This window comes from Lolium perenne, chromosome 3, assembly GCF_019359855.2.
Source record: "Lolium perenne isolate Kyuss_39 chromosome 3, Kyuss_2.0, whole genome shotgun sequence".
NCBI lineage: Eukaryota > Viridiplantae > Streptophyta > Magnoliopsida > Poales > Poaceae > Lolium > Lolium perenne.
The window spans coordinates 198,188,982-198,206,597 of NC_067246.2; the positions used below are offsets into that span (position 1 = coordinate 198,188,982).

At 45.9% G+C, this 17,616-nt stretch overlaps 1 protein-coding gene across 1 annotated transcript; it reads left to right on the top strand.

Annotated features, from left to right (window-relative positions):
- The first annotated feature begins 628 nt into the window (after positions 1-628).
- On the top strand, positions 629-3,653 carry LOC127343032 (cytochrome P450 CYP72A616). Its single transcript, XM_051369107.2, has 4 exons — positions 629-1,285; positions 1,418-1,662; positions 2,605-2,989; positions 3,100-3,653. Exons 1-4 carry the CDS (start codon positions 761-763, stop codon positions 3,523-3,525), a joined length of 1,581 nt encoding a protein of 526 aa, XP_051225067.1. The 5' UTR covers positions 629-760; the 3' UTR covers positions 3,526-3,653.
- The last annotated feature ends 13,963 nt before the right edge of the window (positions 3,654-17,616 follow it).

Genomic DNA, 17,616 nt, shown 5'->3' on the forward strand with positions numbered 1-17,616 from the left:
AGTGCAATTACGATTTGTGTTATATGTCCTTTTGTAAGTGTGGCACAACTATATGTGCATGGTTATTCAAAAGATCCATAATGTGTTGAACAAATATCCATTTCACTATAATTTAGGAGTCCACACTACCAATTATTTATTTGCAAGTCAGATAATCTCCCTCGTGCTTGGGGTGTGCTGGTTGGATATTTCTGTTTTGTATCTTGTTGAGGCTGGTGCCTCCACCTTTCTATAAAAAAAGTTGAACCATTTTGACCTTTCTTCCAAAAAAATATATCACAAGTAGTCATCAATCTCTTGATTTCATTAACCGCCAACAATGTTATCCGTGGAAAATATACATTAAAATAGAGAAAACAATTGTATCAGAAGCGGTGTAGCAACAATCCACAAATGGAGATTTCTTTGACCGGTCTTTTCCAGATTGGAAGTTCTTCTCCTCCAAGTTTGTTAGGAGCATATCCATTAGTCTTTAACTCCAAGAAATCGGTAAAACGATGTGATGGGGAGACTAATCCAATCCAGTCATACCTCTATAATTGATCGAGAGGAGTCATCATACCTCTATATATTATTATAACATGATGCCAACCCAGTCTTACACTCCAAGAAATGTTAAATGTAAAGAAGAGGCTCGCTGTTGCTACTCCAACTCAGTGACAGATAGATACCTCTATTTAACATGCCAACATTCACAGAGTCAATGCACACTCGCATCAGCTAATTCTAGTCACGTCCCTCCCACATCTCCTGAGAAAGAATGGTTTTTGAATTCGCAGCCACTGCCTCAGTGCCATGGAGCTACCTCCTGTACGGGGTCCTGGGCTGCGTGCTTCCATGGCAGGCAGGCCTGCTGGTGGACCGGCTGTGGTGGCGGCCGCGGAGGCTGGAGCGAACGCTGCGCGCGCAGGGCGTCGGCGGCACGACCTACCGCTTCCTCATGGGCGACCTCAAGGACTTCGGCCGCCTCAACGATGAGGCCTGGTCCAAGCCCCTGCCGATCGGCTGCCACGACATCGTTCCCCGCGTCATACCCTTCCTCTACAACAACGTCCGGGATCATGGCAAACCCTGCTTCTCCTGGTTCGGCCCCGTCGCCAACGTGGCCATCACTGACCCTGAGCTTGTCAAGGACGTGCTGTCCAACAAGTTCGGCCACTTCGAGAAGCCCCAGTTCAAGGTTCTGACCAAGCTGCTTGCCAACGGCCTCACCACCCACGAGGGCGAGAAATGGGTCAAGCACAGGAGGATCCTCAACCCTGCGTTCCATCTCGAGAAGCTCAAGGTCAGCGGGCACACAATTTTAGACAATTTTCATTTCAATTTTTTCTGGAAGCCTACATGTGCCGTTTCAACTGGATTTTTTTTTTTTTTTTGAAGCATGATATGACATGTTTGTTTATGAATTATTTTGCAGCTCATGCTACCAGCTTTCTCTGCAAGCTGTGAAGAGCTCGTTAGCAGATGGAAGGAGTTCCATGGTTCCAACGGCTCGTGTGAGGTGGATGTATGGCCGGAGCTCCAGAACCTCACCGGAGATGTCATTTCTCGCACAGCTTTTGGTAGCAGCTACCTCGAAGGAAGAAGGATTTTCCAGATACAGTCCGAGCAAGCTAAGCTCTTTGTTGGTGCTCTCCAGAGGATTATCATTCCTGGTTACCTGTGAGTTATCATGTGATTCCTCTAGATTTCTTATCGCTTTTTAGTAACTTGAATTTCTTGAAAATCTCAATCATTTAGGATTCACACTAATAAGAACTTCTTTAATGAAAAACGTTCGGATCTGCTCCAACATCATACACACAACCAGGGGCAGATCCTGTGGGGTTGCAGATCGTATACTTAGTTACCTACTTAAGGTAGAAAACACAAGGCCTGAGAATAATTATTTCTTATATATTATGCTTAAGGCTGCAGGTCGTATACTTACTTAAGGTAGAAAACACTGAAAGTTCAATACTGACATAACAAAAATAAACTCTTTTCAAATTTCTGTATTAACCATAGAATTTGAATCAAGAGCATCTGATTGTCTATCTTTGCTTAGATTAAGTATTTTTTGGTCCTTTGTTCACATACTCAACAGTAGAATGCAAATGTTAATGTACCATAATTTTGAAATTCTTGGCTCTGTATATATTGTATAACTCAAATCATGTATGGCGGAAAAGAAAAGAATCCGAGTACAAAAGCATATGCCTGGGGGGGCAACTTCTCATACTGCAGACCCAAAACGATGAGTCTCACAACCAATAGATAATCATATTGTAAATGCTAGACTATAGTAAGCACACAATACTAGGAAAAACTGAATGCCAAGCTTGTGGGCTCCCTTCATTAGTAGACTGGATATGACAAATCATCAAAAGCATGCATAAACAAGATAACGCCCAATAGATAATTATACTGGTAACCATATTCACGACTAGAATCTTAGAGTGCACTCAATCAAATCAAAGTTGATAGAACTTTATAAGTGTAATTAGACATATATATATAATTGTGTTCATAAGTGTACTTGACTTCATGGACACACGGTTGACAATAATTGTGTATAAACATCATCCAGTTATTATGGTAAGGGAACCTGCTGATGTACTGTAGGTTATTGCCGACCAAAAACAATAGACAGATGCGCAAAAACAACAATGAGGTCGAATCAATCTTACGAGGTTTAATTGGAAAAAGAATGCAAGCCATGGAAGAAGGTAAAGGCTCTGAGGATGATCTACTAGGCCTATTGCTAGAATCGAATAGGAAGGACATAGACGAAAATGGCCAACCTAGCCAAGGAATGACAATGGATGATGTTGTCGAGGAGTGCAAGCTATTCTACTTGGCCGGAATGGAGACAACATCTGTACTGCTTACATGGACGATGATCGTGCTAAGCATGCATCCAGAGTGGCAAAATCTTGCAAGGGAGGAGGTCCTAGGTTTGTTTGAGAGAAACAAACCTCATTACGACGGCCTTAGCCGACTCAAAATTGTAAGTGCTACATTTGGTTTTGCTTCACTAGGTGGCTTAATTGTGTAAGGATTAATGGCAGAAATTCCCAACGGGGTTATAAATGTTTGGTGTCTTTCCACTAATTTCAGGTGACCATGATCCTTCACGAGGTCCTTCGGTTATACCCCTCAGCTACCGTGTTTAGCCGAAAAACTTATAAGGATATGGTTATTGGAGGCGTCAGATATCCTGCTGGTGTGTTCATTGAGGTGCCTGTGTTGTTCATGAACCATGACCCGGATATATGGGGAAGTGATGTGAATGAGTTCAAACCTGAAAGATTTGCCCAGGGCATTTCCAAGGCATCAAAGCACCCAGGCGGATTCTTATCATTTGGTTGGGGGCCACGGGTCTGCATTGGCCAGAATTTTGCACTGCTCGAAGCCAAGATGGCATTAACCATGATCCTTCAGCATTTCGAATTTGGGCTCGCACCATCATATATACATGCACCACACACCGTGATGACGTTGCAGCCGATGCACGGTGCGCAAATTAAGCTTAAAGCTATATGAACGCACATAGTTTCAAGTAGTTATTGCTATGTTGGTTGTGAAATGTGAGCTTTGTATGAGTGGATAATAATGTCATCTTGATGTATTTTGTTTACGCTTGATATTGTACTTAAACGGTTGTACTATCTTATTTGCCACCTAGGCATCCTAAAGTTCCCCTGATAAATGAGATTGGTGTATCCTAAGACAAACTAGTCTTAACCACTATGTTGCCTTGCATCGCAATAGAACCAATTTGCATAGGATTCTTGATTTCGGGTTGTCTTAATAGCATTTTGCTTTATGATCCTTTTCATTATTGTGCATAAAGATACTGTTGCTTCTCTTAGTGCAGCACATTTACCCCTGTTTTTTTTCATTTTGTACGCTGTTGATTCAACTCAATGGTACAGAATTCAGTTCATGTGACATTGTCTGTTTTGTAGATTGTAGTCTGGGCTTCATGATGGAGCTGACCATTGTAGCGAGGTTCCAACCCAATGGTCACTATTATATTAGTGCCAGGAACATGCCCAGCAAGGAGAGCCGGAGATACTGTGCTTGCCATACTGAATGTGTACTCATAGAGCAGCTAGCGAGTAGCGATCTCACTGAGTCAAATTAGTCGAGCCGTAGTACATGTGTACTGTGTACATATGTCTGAATTTTTTTTCCTTGGCCAAAGATCAATCTATATAAATTCTTGTAGTCTGCATGACCTGCTGCTCGACACGAGGGTGCTGCCGCCCGGACCGGGGAATCCCTGCCGGCGAGCGGTTGAGGAGGGCCACGATCTCGGGCCCTGCGTGCGTGAGGAGGGAGGCTTCGCGTCGTGTGGTCAAGGTGGAACTCAGGCCGGTGATGTGGGATCTCCAGCCGGCGCCGGCGAGGTCGCCTGCCCTCTGCAGAACTAGGAGCGGGAGATGTGCGAGTGCGGTCGTGCGGATTGTGGAAGTTATGCTGAGTGTGGTGTGAAGAGTTGACAGCGGGGGTGAAAGAAACTACAAGATTGTTTTGCTAAATAGCCACTTCCGACATTTTTTCCGATTGGAGGGAGTAAAATTTAAACTTAGTTCAACATATATAGTTCATACAACCATAGCTAGATAGTTCGACATCGACACTGACTCGACACGACACTGACACTTTGACATCATATACACTTCGTCACTCACACTGACCATAGTTGGAACCCTAATCCCAGAATCCATCGTCGTCTGATTCCTACTGGGCGGCCTTCTTGGCGGCCTCCTCGGCGTCTATCTCGTGGACCAGGTTGTCCCACCAATCGGAGTCCATGTCCATGCTCGATTCAACGGCAACGGTGGACGGACCGACAGCTGAAGAGGACGCAGACGCCGCCAAGGAGGAAGCATCGGCACGGGCGGTAGTGGCACCACTGGCGGCCGTGCGCTGGGTGACAAGCTGGGCGTAGTACTCGAGCTCTGCCGCCATGTGTTTCGGGTGAGCGGCGCGGAACGCCGCCATGTCCGCCTCGTCCGCCTGCTGGATCAAGAGGCGCATCTGCTCGCGCCGCACCTACCGCTCCTCCGCGAGGCGCACAACCTGAAACGGTGACCGAGGAAGTCGGTCTCTACGTGGGTCCCAACGGCTGGGGACTTGACCGCGCCGCGGGGGCCGTCATGCTGCCACACCATCGCGTCGTATGCACAGGCGGCGAGCGCCGGCGTCTTGAAGGTCCCCAGCGAGAGATGGACGCTGGCGCGCGTGATTTCGATGGCCCAGCGGCTGGAGGGGTGCAGCCAGACGGCGAGGTAGCCAGCGGAGGACCGGACACGGCGCAGCGGCATCTCGGCGATGGATTGGCCGATTTTTCGTGGGGAAACGGCGACGGGGTGTGGGTGGGCCTGATCTACGTGCATCACGTTGGGAGAGACGTTGGGAGAGGGGCAGGGATGACATCTACCGTTGGCAATCGATGGCGGCGCAGGTGGAAGCGAAGACAAACTGCCGCGCGCTACGAGACAAAATGACGGTTGGGGGAGGCGCCTGGCCAGCTGGGGTTTTTATACCACCTCCCAAAGTGGTGTATATTTGCACCCGCCGGAGTAAATTATACACCTCAAATATAATTGGGACCACCTTTTTTACACCTACACCATCTAATATAGCTCTTTTTTAGCTCACAAGTGGTCTATATGACAGGTTTTTTTACACCTACAACATCTAATTAAGATGCTTTTATTGACGAGAACCAAGAACTTCAGCCAGGGCCGGCGCTATATTTCGCCGGGCCCTAGGACGAGGTGGGAGCCCCTAAAACTTTAAGGATACGTCATGGATAGACGTATCTGAGTCAAGAAGAGCGGCCAGAAGGCCGAGATACAACACGCTCAGGGCACAGACGCCCACGGAGCGCAAACCCCCGCTACCCCTGGAGGGGTGGCACACACACCTAAACGGACTACTCGCGGCATCTCCACTTATCCACTGGCGCAAGGAAACCCCTGAAGATCCCGGCTAGCCTCCAGAGCTCCGCCTCATCCGAAATCCTAGATAGCACCGTGGACTTGGAGGGTGCCACTCTGTCGAAAACAACGTCGTTTCGGTGCCGCCAGAGGCACCAACAGATGAGAGCCACACCTGTCCAAAGGTCTCGATCCCCTCCAGGCCCTCCACGCTTGCCCTGCAGCCAAGCAACAAAGACTGTGTCCATCTGTGGCAACCAATGCAGCTTCCCCCACCGACGTAGGCACGTCGCCCAGACCTCACGTGCCAACACGCATCCCATCAGCAGGTGGTCCAAGGTCTCGTCACTCTGATCGCAGAAAGGGCATGAGGCCGGGTGGGGGAGACCTCTCCTGCTAAGCCTGTCCGCAGTCCAGCATCTGTTCCTGGCCGCAAGCCATAAGAAGACCCTGCAGTTTGGTGGGGCCCTTGATCGCCAGATCTGGAGTGCTCCTGGCATCTCGATCCTCGCCCCGAACATCGCACGGTATCCGGAGCGCGCAGAGTAGGATAAATCCTTCTCCCAGCCCCATCTGAAGTTGTCCTCCACGCCCTCCACAAGGGCTACATCCTCCAAACGATCCGCCACTTCGAAGAGTTCCCGGATCGCTGATGCATCTAGGTCGGGTGGGATGTCGTCTAACCAGGCTCCAGACAAACCTTCTCGGACCTTGCGCAGACGCGTGAGAGCTACGTCTGTAAGTCGCCCCTCAGGAAGCCACCGATCTATCCAGAAGAAGGTGGATGCCCCGTTTCCAAGCACCGAGTAGGTTGCCCCCTCAAACAGCTGCCTTACCACCTGCGGCACTTGAATGTTCAGCTCTTTCCACGGCTTCGAGTCATCCACTCGTTGAAGCCACATCCATCTGGCCCTTAGGGCGATGTTCATGTACCGGAGGTTAGGAATGCCAAGTCCTCCCCATTCCTTTGGGGTACAAACTTTATCCCACGCCACAAAACAGTGGCCACCCTTGACATCCTTACAGCCTTTCCACAGGAATCCCCTTATGATCTTCTCGATGGTTGTGAGTGTCTTTACTGGGATGTCAAGGGACATCATTGAGAAGATGGGGATTGCCGAGAGCGTCGCTCGAACCAGCTCCAGACGTCCACCTCTGTCTAACAGGGCGGCCCTCCAACTTGGCAGCTTGTTTGCCACTTTGTCCACTAGGTACTGGAGCTGCGCTGCCGTCGGTTTTCTCAGCGTCAGGGGGAGCCCAAGATAGCGGAGAGGAAAGGGAACCACCGGGCATCTGAGCTCATGGTCAATGGTCTCTTCGTCTTTACTGGAGAATCTGATAAGATTTGCTGAGCATTTCTCCATGTTGGTGCGTAGACCTGAGGCGTCACCAAAGTCCTGAATGATCGCAGCGAAGACCTTGAGGTCCAGCACAACGGGGCGCAGGAATACGACTACATCATCTGCATATATGGAGGTGCGGTGGCGCAACCCAGACTCAGCCAGCGGGGTGAGCAAGCCCATAGACGAGGCCTTCTCAATCATCAGGTGAAGGATCTCCATAACCAGAATGAAAAGCTGGGGAGATAGCGGATCCCCCTGTCTCAATCCACGCCTGTTGGCAATCCTAGAGCCCGGGCAACCATTTAGGAGGACGCGGGTTGAGGCCGAGGACAAAAGGGCGCAAATGCAGGCTAGCATCCTTGTCCCGAATCCAAGCCTCCTCAGGACCTCCAAAAGAAAGGGCCATTCCACTGTGTCGAAAGCTTTTGTTATATCCAGCTTGATCAGCACAGCCGGGGTTGAGCTGCTGTGAAGCTTGCGAGCCGTCCCCTGGACCATCATGAAGTTATCATGTAGGCATCTTCCACGCACAAAGGCACTCTGATGCACTCCAACCATCTGGGGAAGGACCGGGGCTACCCGGTTGGACAGCACTTTAGCCACAAGCTTGGCAAATCCATGGATAAGGCTGATGGGTCTGAAGTCCTGTACTCTATCCGCCCCATCTTTCTTGGGGATCAAAGTGACGAGGGCGTCATTAACTGCACCAAAACCACGGCAGTCCAGGCGGGACATGGAGTTGAAGGCTGCCATGATGTCCACTTTAATGATCCCCCAGCATGCCTTGAAGAAACGGGTAGAGAAACCATCCGGACCAGGGAATTTGTCCATAGGCATGCTCTTGAGAGCTGTCCACACCTCTTCCTTGGTGAAAACGCCATCAATGTGCTGGAGGTTAAAGGATGGGAGCCCGAGATACTCCAGGTCGAGGGAGAAAGGTCTGCCCGTCGTTGATCCAAGCAGGTTGTCGAAGAAGGAGTCTACGGCCTCAGCCTTATCCACATGCTCAACGACTCGCTCATCGTCCACTATCAGGTGACCGATGAAATTCTTCCGTCTCCTATGACTCGCATGTAGATGGAAGAAGCGGGTGCAAGCATCCCCTTCTCGAAGCCACAAGATGCGAGAGCGCTGCCTCGCAATCGTTCTCTCCAAAGAGGCTAGCCCGAGGAGTTTCTTTTTGAGGAGCCGACGAAGGGCTCTTTCATCAGGCAATAGCTGGCGGGATTCCATCGCTATATCAAAGCGGAGGATTAGTTCCGATGCCAACAAAATCTGTGTCTTGACACTCCCAATGAATTTCGTGCTCCAACTTGAAAGGCGTTTGGCCGTGGCCCGGAGTTTGTTATCTAGAGTCTTGAAGGGGTTGGAGTCTACGTCCTGGGCCGTCCACACTTCCCGGACCACATGCAGGAAGCCATCCATTTTCGGCCAGAAGGATTGAAACTGGAATCTACGACCTCGGAGGAGGTCAGGGGCTAAGTTCAGCACGAGCGGGCAGTGATCAGATGGACCACTAGACATGGCTGATAAGAAGGCGTCAGGAAAGAGCTCTTCCCAATCCACAGTCGAAAAGACCCTGTCAAGCTTCTCCAGCGTTGGTTGCGCTCGTTCGTTCGACCATGTGAATCTACGCCCATTTAGATAGACTTCTTTAAGCTCAAGGTTGGACAAGGATCTCCAGAATCTACCCATCATGCGGCGATGCAGGATGCCTTGGTTCTTGTCCTCCGGATTGACAATCAGGTTGAAGTCACCTGCCACGACCCAAGGGCCTGCATGCAAATCTCTGATATCTTGCAACTCCTGCAAGAAAGCGATCTTCTCCACGTCGCCCTGTGGCCCATACACCCCCGTGAACCACCAGCTACGACCTCCACTGACAGTACACCTAGTCGTGATAGTGTGCGCCATCAGGTGTGGGTTGGTAATCGATACCAACCCAGATTGCCAAGCCAACAGGATGCCACCCCTAGTGGCTTCCGCCGGGAGGTAGAAGAACTCATCGAAATTGGGTCCCAAGCATTCACGAACCACATGGTCAGAAATGACCGCCATCTTTGTCTCTTGTAGGCAAACCACAGCCGGCCGCGAGGGCAAAATGGCCTGAGAAACAGCGAGTCGTCTGACAGGGGAGTTGAGTCCACGCGCATTCCAAATGGCAATGCAAACATCGATCATATCATCCATAGTACAGACAAAAAGGCTTAGGGTGAAATCCTAGCAAGGTGCTGAAAGAAGGAAAGAAAGAAATGGCCTGAAAAAAACAACTACTGATCACGTCAGGCACTCCACTGGTGTATCATAGGCAGATTGAAGGTATGTAGGCGTCCACCCGAATAGACGAAGGACAACGTCCAGGTGCTGCTGACGGAGAGGTCTCGCGAAGAGGTCGAGGTAGGCGTCAAGAGCTTCATCCCCAATCACTTCCCCTTCACGAGCCAGGCCAAGTCTGGTCATGATAGTGCGCTGCTGCTGGCTAAAAGGGGCTCCTGCCGAAAGTCGACCATGGATCCTGCCACTACGCCTCACCGGGCGTCTGTAGGTTTTCCTCTTCCTGCACTTCTTAGCCGGCACGTCCAACACCGGGGAGATGGGCTTACGGCATGCAATGCGGAAGTCTGCGAAGTCCACTCTCAGAGGCTGAGTGGGCGAGTCCACGACAGGAGGTCTGGCGGAGAGGCCAGTCCTGTCAACGGGAGAAACGCTGACGGGGAAAGTATCCAGGACGGATCGGGGGACCCCACCACGTCAGAATCATCCGAGCTGGATCTCGGGGTCAGGCACCACGGGGACGAACCTGGGGAGGGCAGGAGCCCATCACCTGACAGCTGGCAATTCCCCACTCTCTGTGACTCATCATCGGAGCTGTAGATGGTGCGACATTCTCCCTCCTTCCAATCATCGTCCACTTCCCAACTACGTGGCGCGTCAAGCACCGCACGGTCAGGGTCCACGGCACGATCGCGAGCCCCTAAAACTAATATACATGTACGCATATTGAAATACAGAATTACGTACAGATATATGTGTCTAGTTTTAGTTTTAAAATAAATAAATAAACATCCAAATGTCCATTCATAGTGAAATTAATGTCTATAAATAACTGTTAAAATTTTTATCGTCAGCTTGTTGGGTTCAGATTCTTGTCTTTGATTATCGTCATTGACATCAACTCTATTTGTTACCGAAAATACCTATTTAATGCATCTTTTTGTGTGTTTAATAAGTTGATTCACTCGTTTACTTTTATTCCTTTTCAGAGCACCAGATTTATATTTCTGCAGGGTGATGCCTAAAAGTATGAAGAAATTAGCAACTAACATCACACAAAAATGAGAGTAGTTTTGAGCAGGAACAAACAATTTCGAATCACTAAACAATTTACATCCTGCTCTTTATCTCACACACATAGAAAAATTCACCATCGTCTAAACCATGGTATGATTCCCCATGGGTGTAGGTATGATCTAGTGACGAGCATATACGGATGCGATTTCGATCACTAAACAGATAATTAAAACGAATCTATCAGACTAAAGAACAAGTGGAGTAGAATTAGTGAATTACCGGACCGAGGAGATCTCCACTGCGTTGTGCTTCTGCCGATCTGCGAGTCCTGCAGGCGAGGCGAGGCCGAGGCGATCCAGCCGATCGAAGTGGAGCAGGGAGAGGGAGTCGATCGCTCCGTCCGTTCCCCTCCCTGATCATTTATTTGGTCACCGAATTGCTACGTTTCGTTTCGCTGGGCCTTTTAAAGATTCTCTTTAGCCCAAGATTCTCTTTAGCCCAGACTAGTCATAGTGGGAAGTAACATAAAGTAGTAACATGCACATGTTGCTACTCTATGTTACTATCTTCATAGTGGTTAGTAACATCAAAGTAGTATCATATATGTCTTCATTAATTAGTTTATAGACTCATTGTATCTTGAGAAGTGTGATGTTACAGTAACTAGCTATGTTACTCCATCCTCCTCTCTCTTCATTAACTCACTGCCACATAAGCAATTTTGCTGAGTTGGACACTTAGTTACTAGTGAAGTTACTCCCACTATGAGTAGTCTAAGAAACCAAAGTATAGAGGAGAAGATCCGGTGATGGCCCCTCCCTGGGCGTGGGCACCTGGGTGGCAAATCCTATACACCGACCAGGTCGGTGCCTACACCCTGGTCGGGTACCGGGCCTAGCCCATTTTCACCTTTTTTCTTTTTTTTGTTTTCTATTTCTGTTTCTTTTTTTTCATTTTATGTTTTCTTTTTTTGTTTCCCTTTCTTTTCTGTTTATTTTTATTTTTGTTTAAAATTGAAAAAGCTCAAAATTGAAAAAGTTCAAAATTGAAAAGTTCCAAATTGGAAATAGTTCAAATTCGAAAAACGTTCAAATTTGAAAAGTCTTCAAAACGAAAAATGTTCAAAGCTAAAAATTATTCGTATCCGAAAAATGTTCAAATTTAAAATATGTTCATTTTCTAAAAAAGTTCAAATTTTGGGAAAAATGTTCAATCTAAAATAAATTGAAATTTTGAAAAATGTTCAATCTAAAAAAATATTCAAATTTCGAAAAAAATATTAATGTTCAAATCCGAAATTGTTCAAATTCCAAAAAATGTTCAAATTCTAAAAATGTTCAAATCCAAAAATTGTTCAAATTCGGGAATTATTCATATAAAAGAAATAAAAAAAACTCAAAATTTTTAAATTTTTCGAAAATATACAAATTTAAAAATATTCAGATTTTGGAAAGTTCATATTATAAAAAAATTATTTTCCCAAAAAAAAATTCACATTAGCATTTTAGATTTATAAAAAATAAAAGAAATGAAACAGCAGAAAATGAGAAAAACAGGAAAAAAACGTGACTGGGCCGGTCCAACAGGCTCCCTTGGGGGTGCGGTACCTGGTCCGCACCGACCAGGGTGGTGTACATCACCTCCCACATGGGCGGCCTAATCATCACCCCTTAGCGATGGTTCATAACCATCACTAAGGGAAACCCGTTAATGAGCCTGGTCCATTAGTCGGTTATTTAAAAAAAAAAACTCAGATTTGAAAATTTGTTTAGATTCAAATTTGCTCAGATTCGAAAATTGCTTAGATTTAAAAATTGCCTAGATTCGAAATTTCCTCAGATGTGAAATTTTCTAAGATTAAAAATTTGCTTACTTCGAAAATTTGTTCGAATTTGAAATTTGCTTAACTTTAAATTTTGCTTCACTTTAAAATTTGTTTAAAAAAAACAGAAAAAAGAAAAAATCGAAAAAAGAAAGAAAAACCGAAAGAAAACCGAACCCCAAGAAAACCAGGAAAAAACCCGATGAAAACCGGAAAACCGTGGCTTACATCCTCCCAGCAGGTTAATGGGCCGCGGCCCAAAAACGCTCTGCGGGTGAAACCACGCAGGCGATGGTTGGTAACCATCACCCGCGGGTGATGAATAGGAAAAGCCGACGTTGTCTATGATTGAGGCCATGTACATGTTTTGCACCATTTTATAATTGCAAACATTAACAGTGGAAGAATTGTTTATTTGGTTGGCAAGGGCAGTTCAAAGGGCATGTCAAATTGGAGGCAGTTGCATCATCGCCAGATCTTTGGGTTTGGCACTCCTTTTTTGTATGGCAGGATTCAACAATGATATCAACGCTCACTGGTGTTTGCTATGCTTGCAGAAGGAATTGCTCCCCAATTCCTACGAGATCAATGGTCATTCTTAAGATAAGGGTTATTATCTAGCTGATGGCATCTAACCTTCCTAGGGAACCTTCGTGAACCTGAAGATGTAAAATGCAAGAGGTTCGCAAAAGAGTAAGAGGCAGCTCGAAAGGATGTAGAGCGTGCATTTGGCATGCTGGAATCACGCTGGGGAATTGTTCGACGTCCTAAAGCTAGAGCCATGCCCCCCTCCCCCAGTGAAGCGCCTCTCCGCGGGGTCCTGTCGTTGAAGGGGGGGCGCGTGGATACCGCATGTACTTCATCAAGGGTTCCTGGGTTGTCCGCGAGGAATGATTCTCGGCCTTCGGGGAGGTCCCCTGAGGCGACCTCCACAGAAATGTTGGTTTAGGGTTTAAATTTTAACAATTGAAAGTGTAATAGTAACATATGTGAGTAAAATTCCATTTTAGTTGTTTTTTGTAGTCAATAAAGTATTATCCACTCATTCACAATAAATAGTGGATAATATTTCGATAACACTGGAATGTCTCTAATGGTTCACCAAAACTATTTTGATATCGCTGAAACAATTCTGGACACTCTCTCAACCACATACCATATATAACAATTGCATGTAGTACTATTCAGACCAAGAGAACATTTAGCGTGTTACCCTGATTGGTTGGATTACTCATAGAAATGACTCCGAAATTCTTTCGGATCAATAGACCGTGACATCCATATTAGCTCCTATGTGTGCACAAATACCTTTAGGATATCTTATAGTTTCAATCTATTGTGCTTGGAGATATCATGAATACCCGAAGTGAGATTTCAGTATTTTCAATACTAGAAAATGGGCATATTGTCCCAGTTGGGAAGGGGCCTTTAGTCCCGGATGAAATCGGGACCAAAACCCCACTCTTCAGCGGTTGTGTTACAAACCGGGACTAAAGACCTTCCACATGGGCTGCGGACGCACGCTAGGACGGAGGACCTTTAGTCCCGGTTTGTAACACCAACCGGGACTAAAGTCCATTATGTCTATCTTTTATCCATTTTTTCTAAAAAAAATCCACTCACTTTTTTTCATTTTTTTCAACATGTGCAGGATGATCAACCATTTGATTATTAAGGACCACTTTCTGAGGTAGAGCATGTACCCTAAGAATTCGCCGCTTTTCTTCATATGCACAATGAAATTCGAGATGCAGGTGTTCATGTACAACTGAAGGCGGATCTAGCTGCGCATTTGTGGACGGGGAGAGGAGCCGCCAACAATGCATGATTTTATTTCTATTTATTTGGTTGTATGAATAATTTAAATATTATTTGTTTGATTGATTGTATGAATAATTTAAGTACTATTTGTTTGATTGCATGAATAATTTAATTCTATTTGTGTGATTGTATGAATTATAGAATATAGTATGAACAAAATGTGATTGATAAGTTGTTTCAAAATATTGTAAAAAGAAAAGAAAAGTTTTTGGGGCCGTCATATGGGAGGCGCTGGTGTGGGAACAACCTTCCCAAATAGAGGATGCACTGTCGGCGCCCCCATACAGCAGTGCCAGCGACCTTGCCGACGACTATTTGGGGGCGCCGGTGGAGATGCTCTTAATTCAAAATCTCATATGCTACTTTTCTTGTATCAAGATACTTACGACTTCATTGGCGCAATATGATTTTCTGAAATTCTTCTCGCCCATTTGTTCCCAGGTCATTTTTAACCCTTTCCCTTATATTACGTTTCACATTTTGACTTATGTAGTTTTGCTCCCCCTCCTAGACCAATGTTGATTGTACGGTTTGAGAAATTTCTCATGTCGTCTATGTTCCGATTGCAATAAACCCTCCTCTACGCGCTAATATGATTTATTTCGCATTCCATCTTTACAGGCTAAAGTTTTGTTTTATTCTGCAGGTGAAATAGCAATGAGGTTGAGCTTTTTAGGGAACAAGCCTTGACAAGGTGCGTGCATATTTTGTAAATTTAAGTAAACGCAAATGTTCTGTTTTACCTTCTACATCTCCTTCAGATATATCATTATTATTCTGAGATATTTTTTTCTTATTTCAATTAAGGCTGTTGGTCCTTCCATGAGCGACCAGTATTATATTTACCATGTAAGTCTATATGATTGGAATTTTCATGCAGTGTACTCATTTTAGGAGTTCAGTTGCATAAGGTACACCAGCTTTAGGAACTTGTTCCCTCTTAATATATTTCCTTTCTTTTTTCCTTCAATTAGACAATCAGGATTATTGTTCTTTGCCGTTTGAACAGGTTTTAGCATATCATCCCTCGGAAATATCTAAAGTACCTATTCCATTTATCAGGTCTTAATGTAAGCATTATCCATGGTGGTAACTTACACTTATCAAGGGAAAATGTAATAAGTATTATCCATGGTTGTCTCTGCACAAGTTACTATTATCTCTGAACTGACTGGTAGGATGTGCTGATCCAGAACCTGTGGTGCGAGCGGTGGAACCTTTCAGTATGTACTCCATTTGATAAGATTGGATCACAATATATATTTTAACAAGGAATGGCTCGCTCTATATCATGGAAGGGATTATAGTTTTTAATCATGTTGTAGTACATTGGTTCTTGCTACAATATAACACAATAGGCCACCAAGCTTCTAATTTATATATGCAACCGTCTTGTTTTCTAAGAATGATATGTCTTTCTTTGTTTGTGCAAATCTTGAAAAACTTCTTCTCACTTTGTAATTTCTAAGCGGCCATTCAAATTAGAGCACAACCTTATCATTTTTTGATAATATTATTTATAGAATTATTTGCCAATACTGAAATACTGCTCCCCTATTGATAAGGGGTTGCCCAATCTTCTCAGTAAGCGACGGTAGATGTGATGAACACAACGGAGATAACACGATGATGAAGTGGATGATAACTTGTATGAAGCAACGAGTCTCTCGATTGGTCCCTGTCGGCAATGCAACAGCTCTCAACCCTGCAAGATATTTACAACTCCACACACTTGCGCACGTAGCCGCCGACCACGAAGCGGTAAGTTGCAACCGTCAAATTCCCAATGGAACAACAGATCACACAATACTTTCAGTAGCAAAACACCAAATCGATGTGGATTGGTGTAGAGATTCAATAGAGTTGCAAAGCAATCAACTATGATCTAGGGTTTATCTTAAACGTGGTCTAAACCTAATTTGGGGCCATCCTGGACACTTATATAGGGGTTCAGGATGATCAGGGGTCGAGAAAATACATTAAAAACCGACCCAGATCGGGATCTGGTCGAGACTGACTCGGACTCGGCCGGTCAGGGGGCCAGGGACTGGGTGGTCCGGTTTCAACCGGGCCAGGGACCGGGTAGTGACCGGGCGTGGGATGGGTGGCTCAGTACGCCCAATTTTGCTTCACTGATGATGCCATAGATAGAGGAGTTGATGATTCAGATGATATTCCAGAGGAGCCGATGATGGAGATGATGGCCCTGAGGAGACGATGATTGAGTTGATGGCCCTGAGGAGCCGATGGTTGAGATGATGGCCCTAAGGAGCCGATGATTGAGATGATGGCCCTGAGGAGCCGATGGTTGAGATGATGGCGCTGAGGAGCCGATGATTGAGATGATGGCCCTGAGGAGCCGATGGTTGAGATGATGGCCCTGAGGAGCCGATGATTTTATCGGGTGCGCGTCCAGCGCTCCCGATGGAAGTAGCCCCCGAGTCTGGGCACTGATGCTTGCAACCGTGAGTAAACTCAAGTCGAAATAGGTATTTTGGCTACCCATCCAAGTGTTTGGATTGCGTAGTCGAAACCTTTTGTTTGGTAGATACATGTATATGTACTTTTACCATGTTAATGCCGTTGGCAAATTTTGAAGGAGCAAATCTTAATTGCCCGTTTAGACGTATGTATATTCGTTGGTCAGCAAATTATTTGAGTGATCAGCTCGTGTTGCAGGTCTTGCTAAACCCGTTGTATGTGCAACTTTGCTTTCAACCAATGCATGTCTTGACCGTGGGTCGTTTTCGTACGTGTTTCATGATCCTTGCTATCTGCGGCACTCTTTGAGGCATCTATAGCAAAGGAAAAGAGCGAGGTCCCCGTTGCTTCATGATCCTTGCTATTTGCGGCACTCTTTGAGGCATCTATAGCAAAGGAAAAGAGCAAGGTCTTCGTTGCTTCATGATCCTTGCTACTTGCGGCACTCTTTGAGGCATCTATAGCAAAGGAAAAGAGCAAGGTTTTCGTTGCTTCATGATCCTTGCTACTTACGGCACTATTTGAGGCATCTATAGCAAAGGAAAAGAGCAAGGTCTTCGTTGCTTCATGATCCTTGATATTTGCGGCACTCTTTGAGGCATCTATAGCAAAGGAAAAGAGCAAGGTCTTCGTTGCTTCATGATCCTTGCTATTTGCGGCACTCTTTGAGGCATCTATAGTAAAGGAAAAGAGCAAGGTTCCCATTGTTTACCATCCATTGCAGCACTCGTATTTTCAGAGGCTTTTTAGATGATAACTTCAGGTGTAAAGAGTCTTCATATCTTCTTGAATTCCGGCGTGGATTCCAGCGAACCAGCGCCCAGCGAACCGGAGCTCCCGATGGGAGTAATAGCCTTCAAATCTTCTTAGGTTCTAGCGAACCGGCGCTCCCGATGGGAGTAATAGTCTGATGGCCCATAAGTAT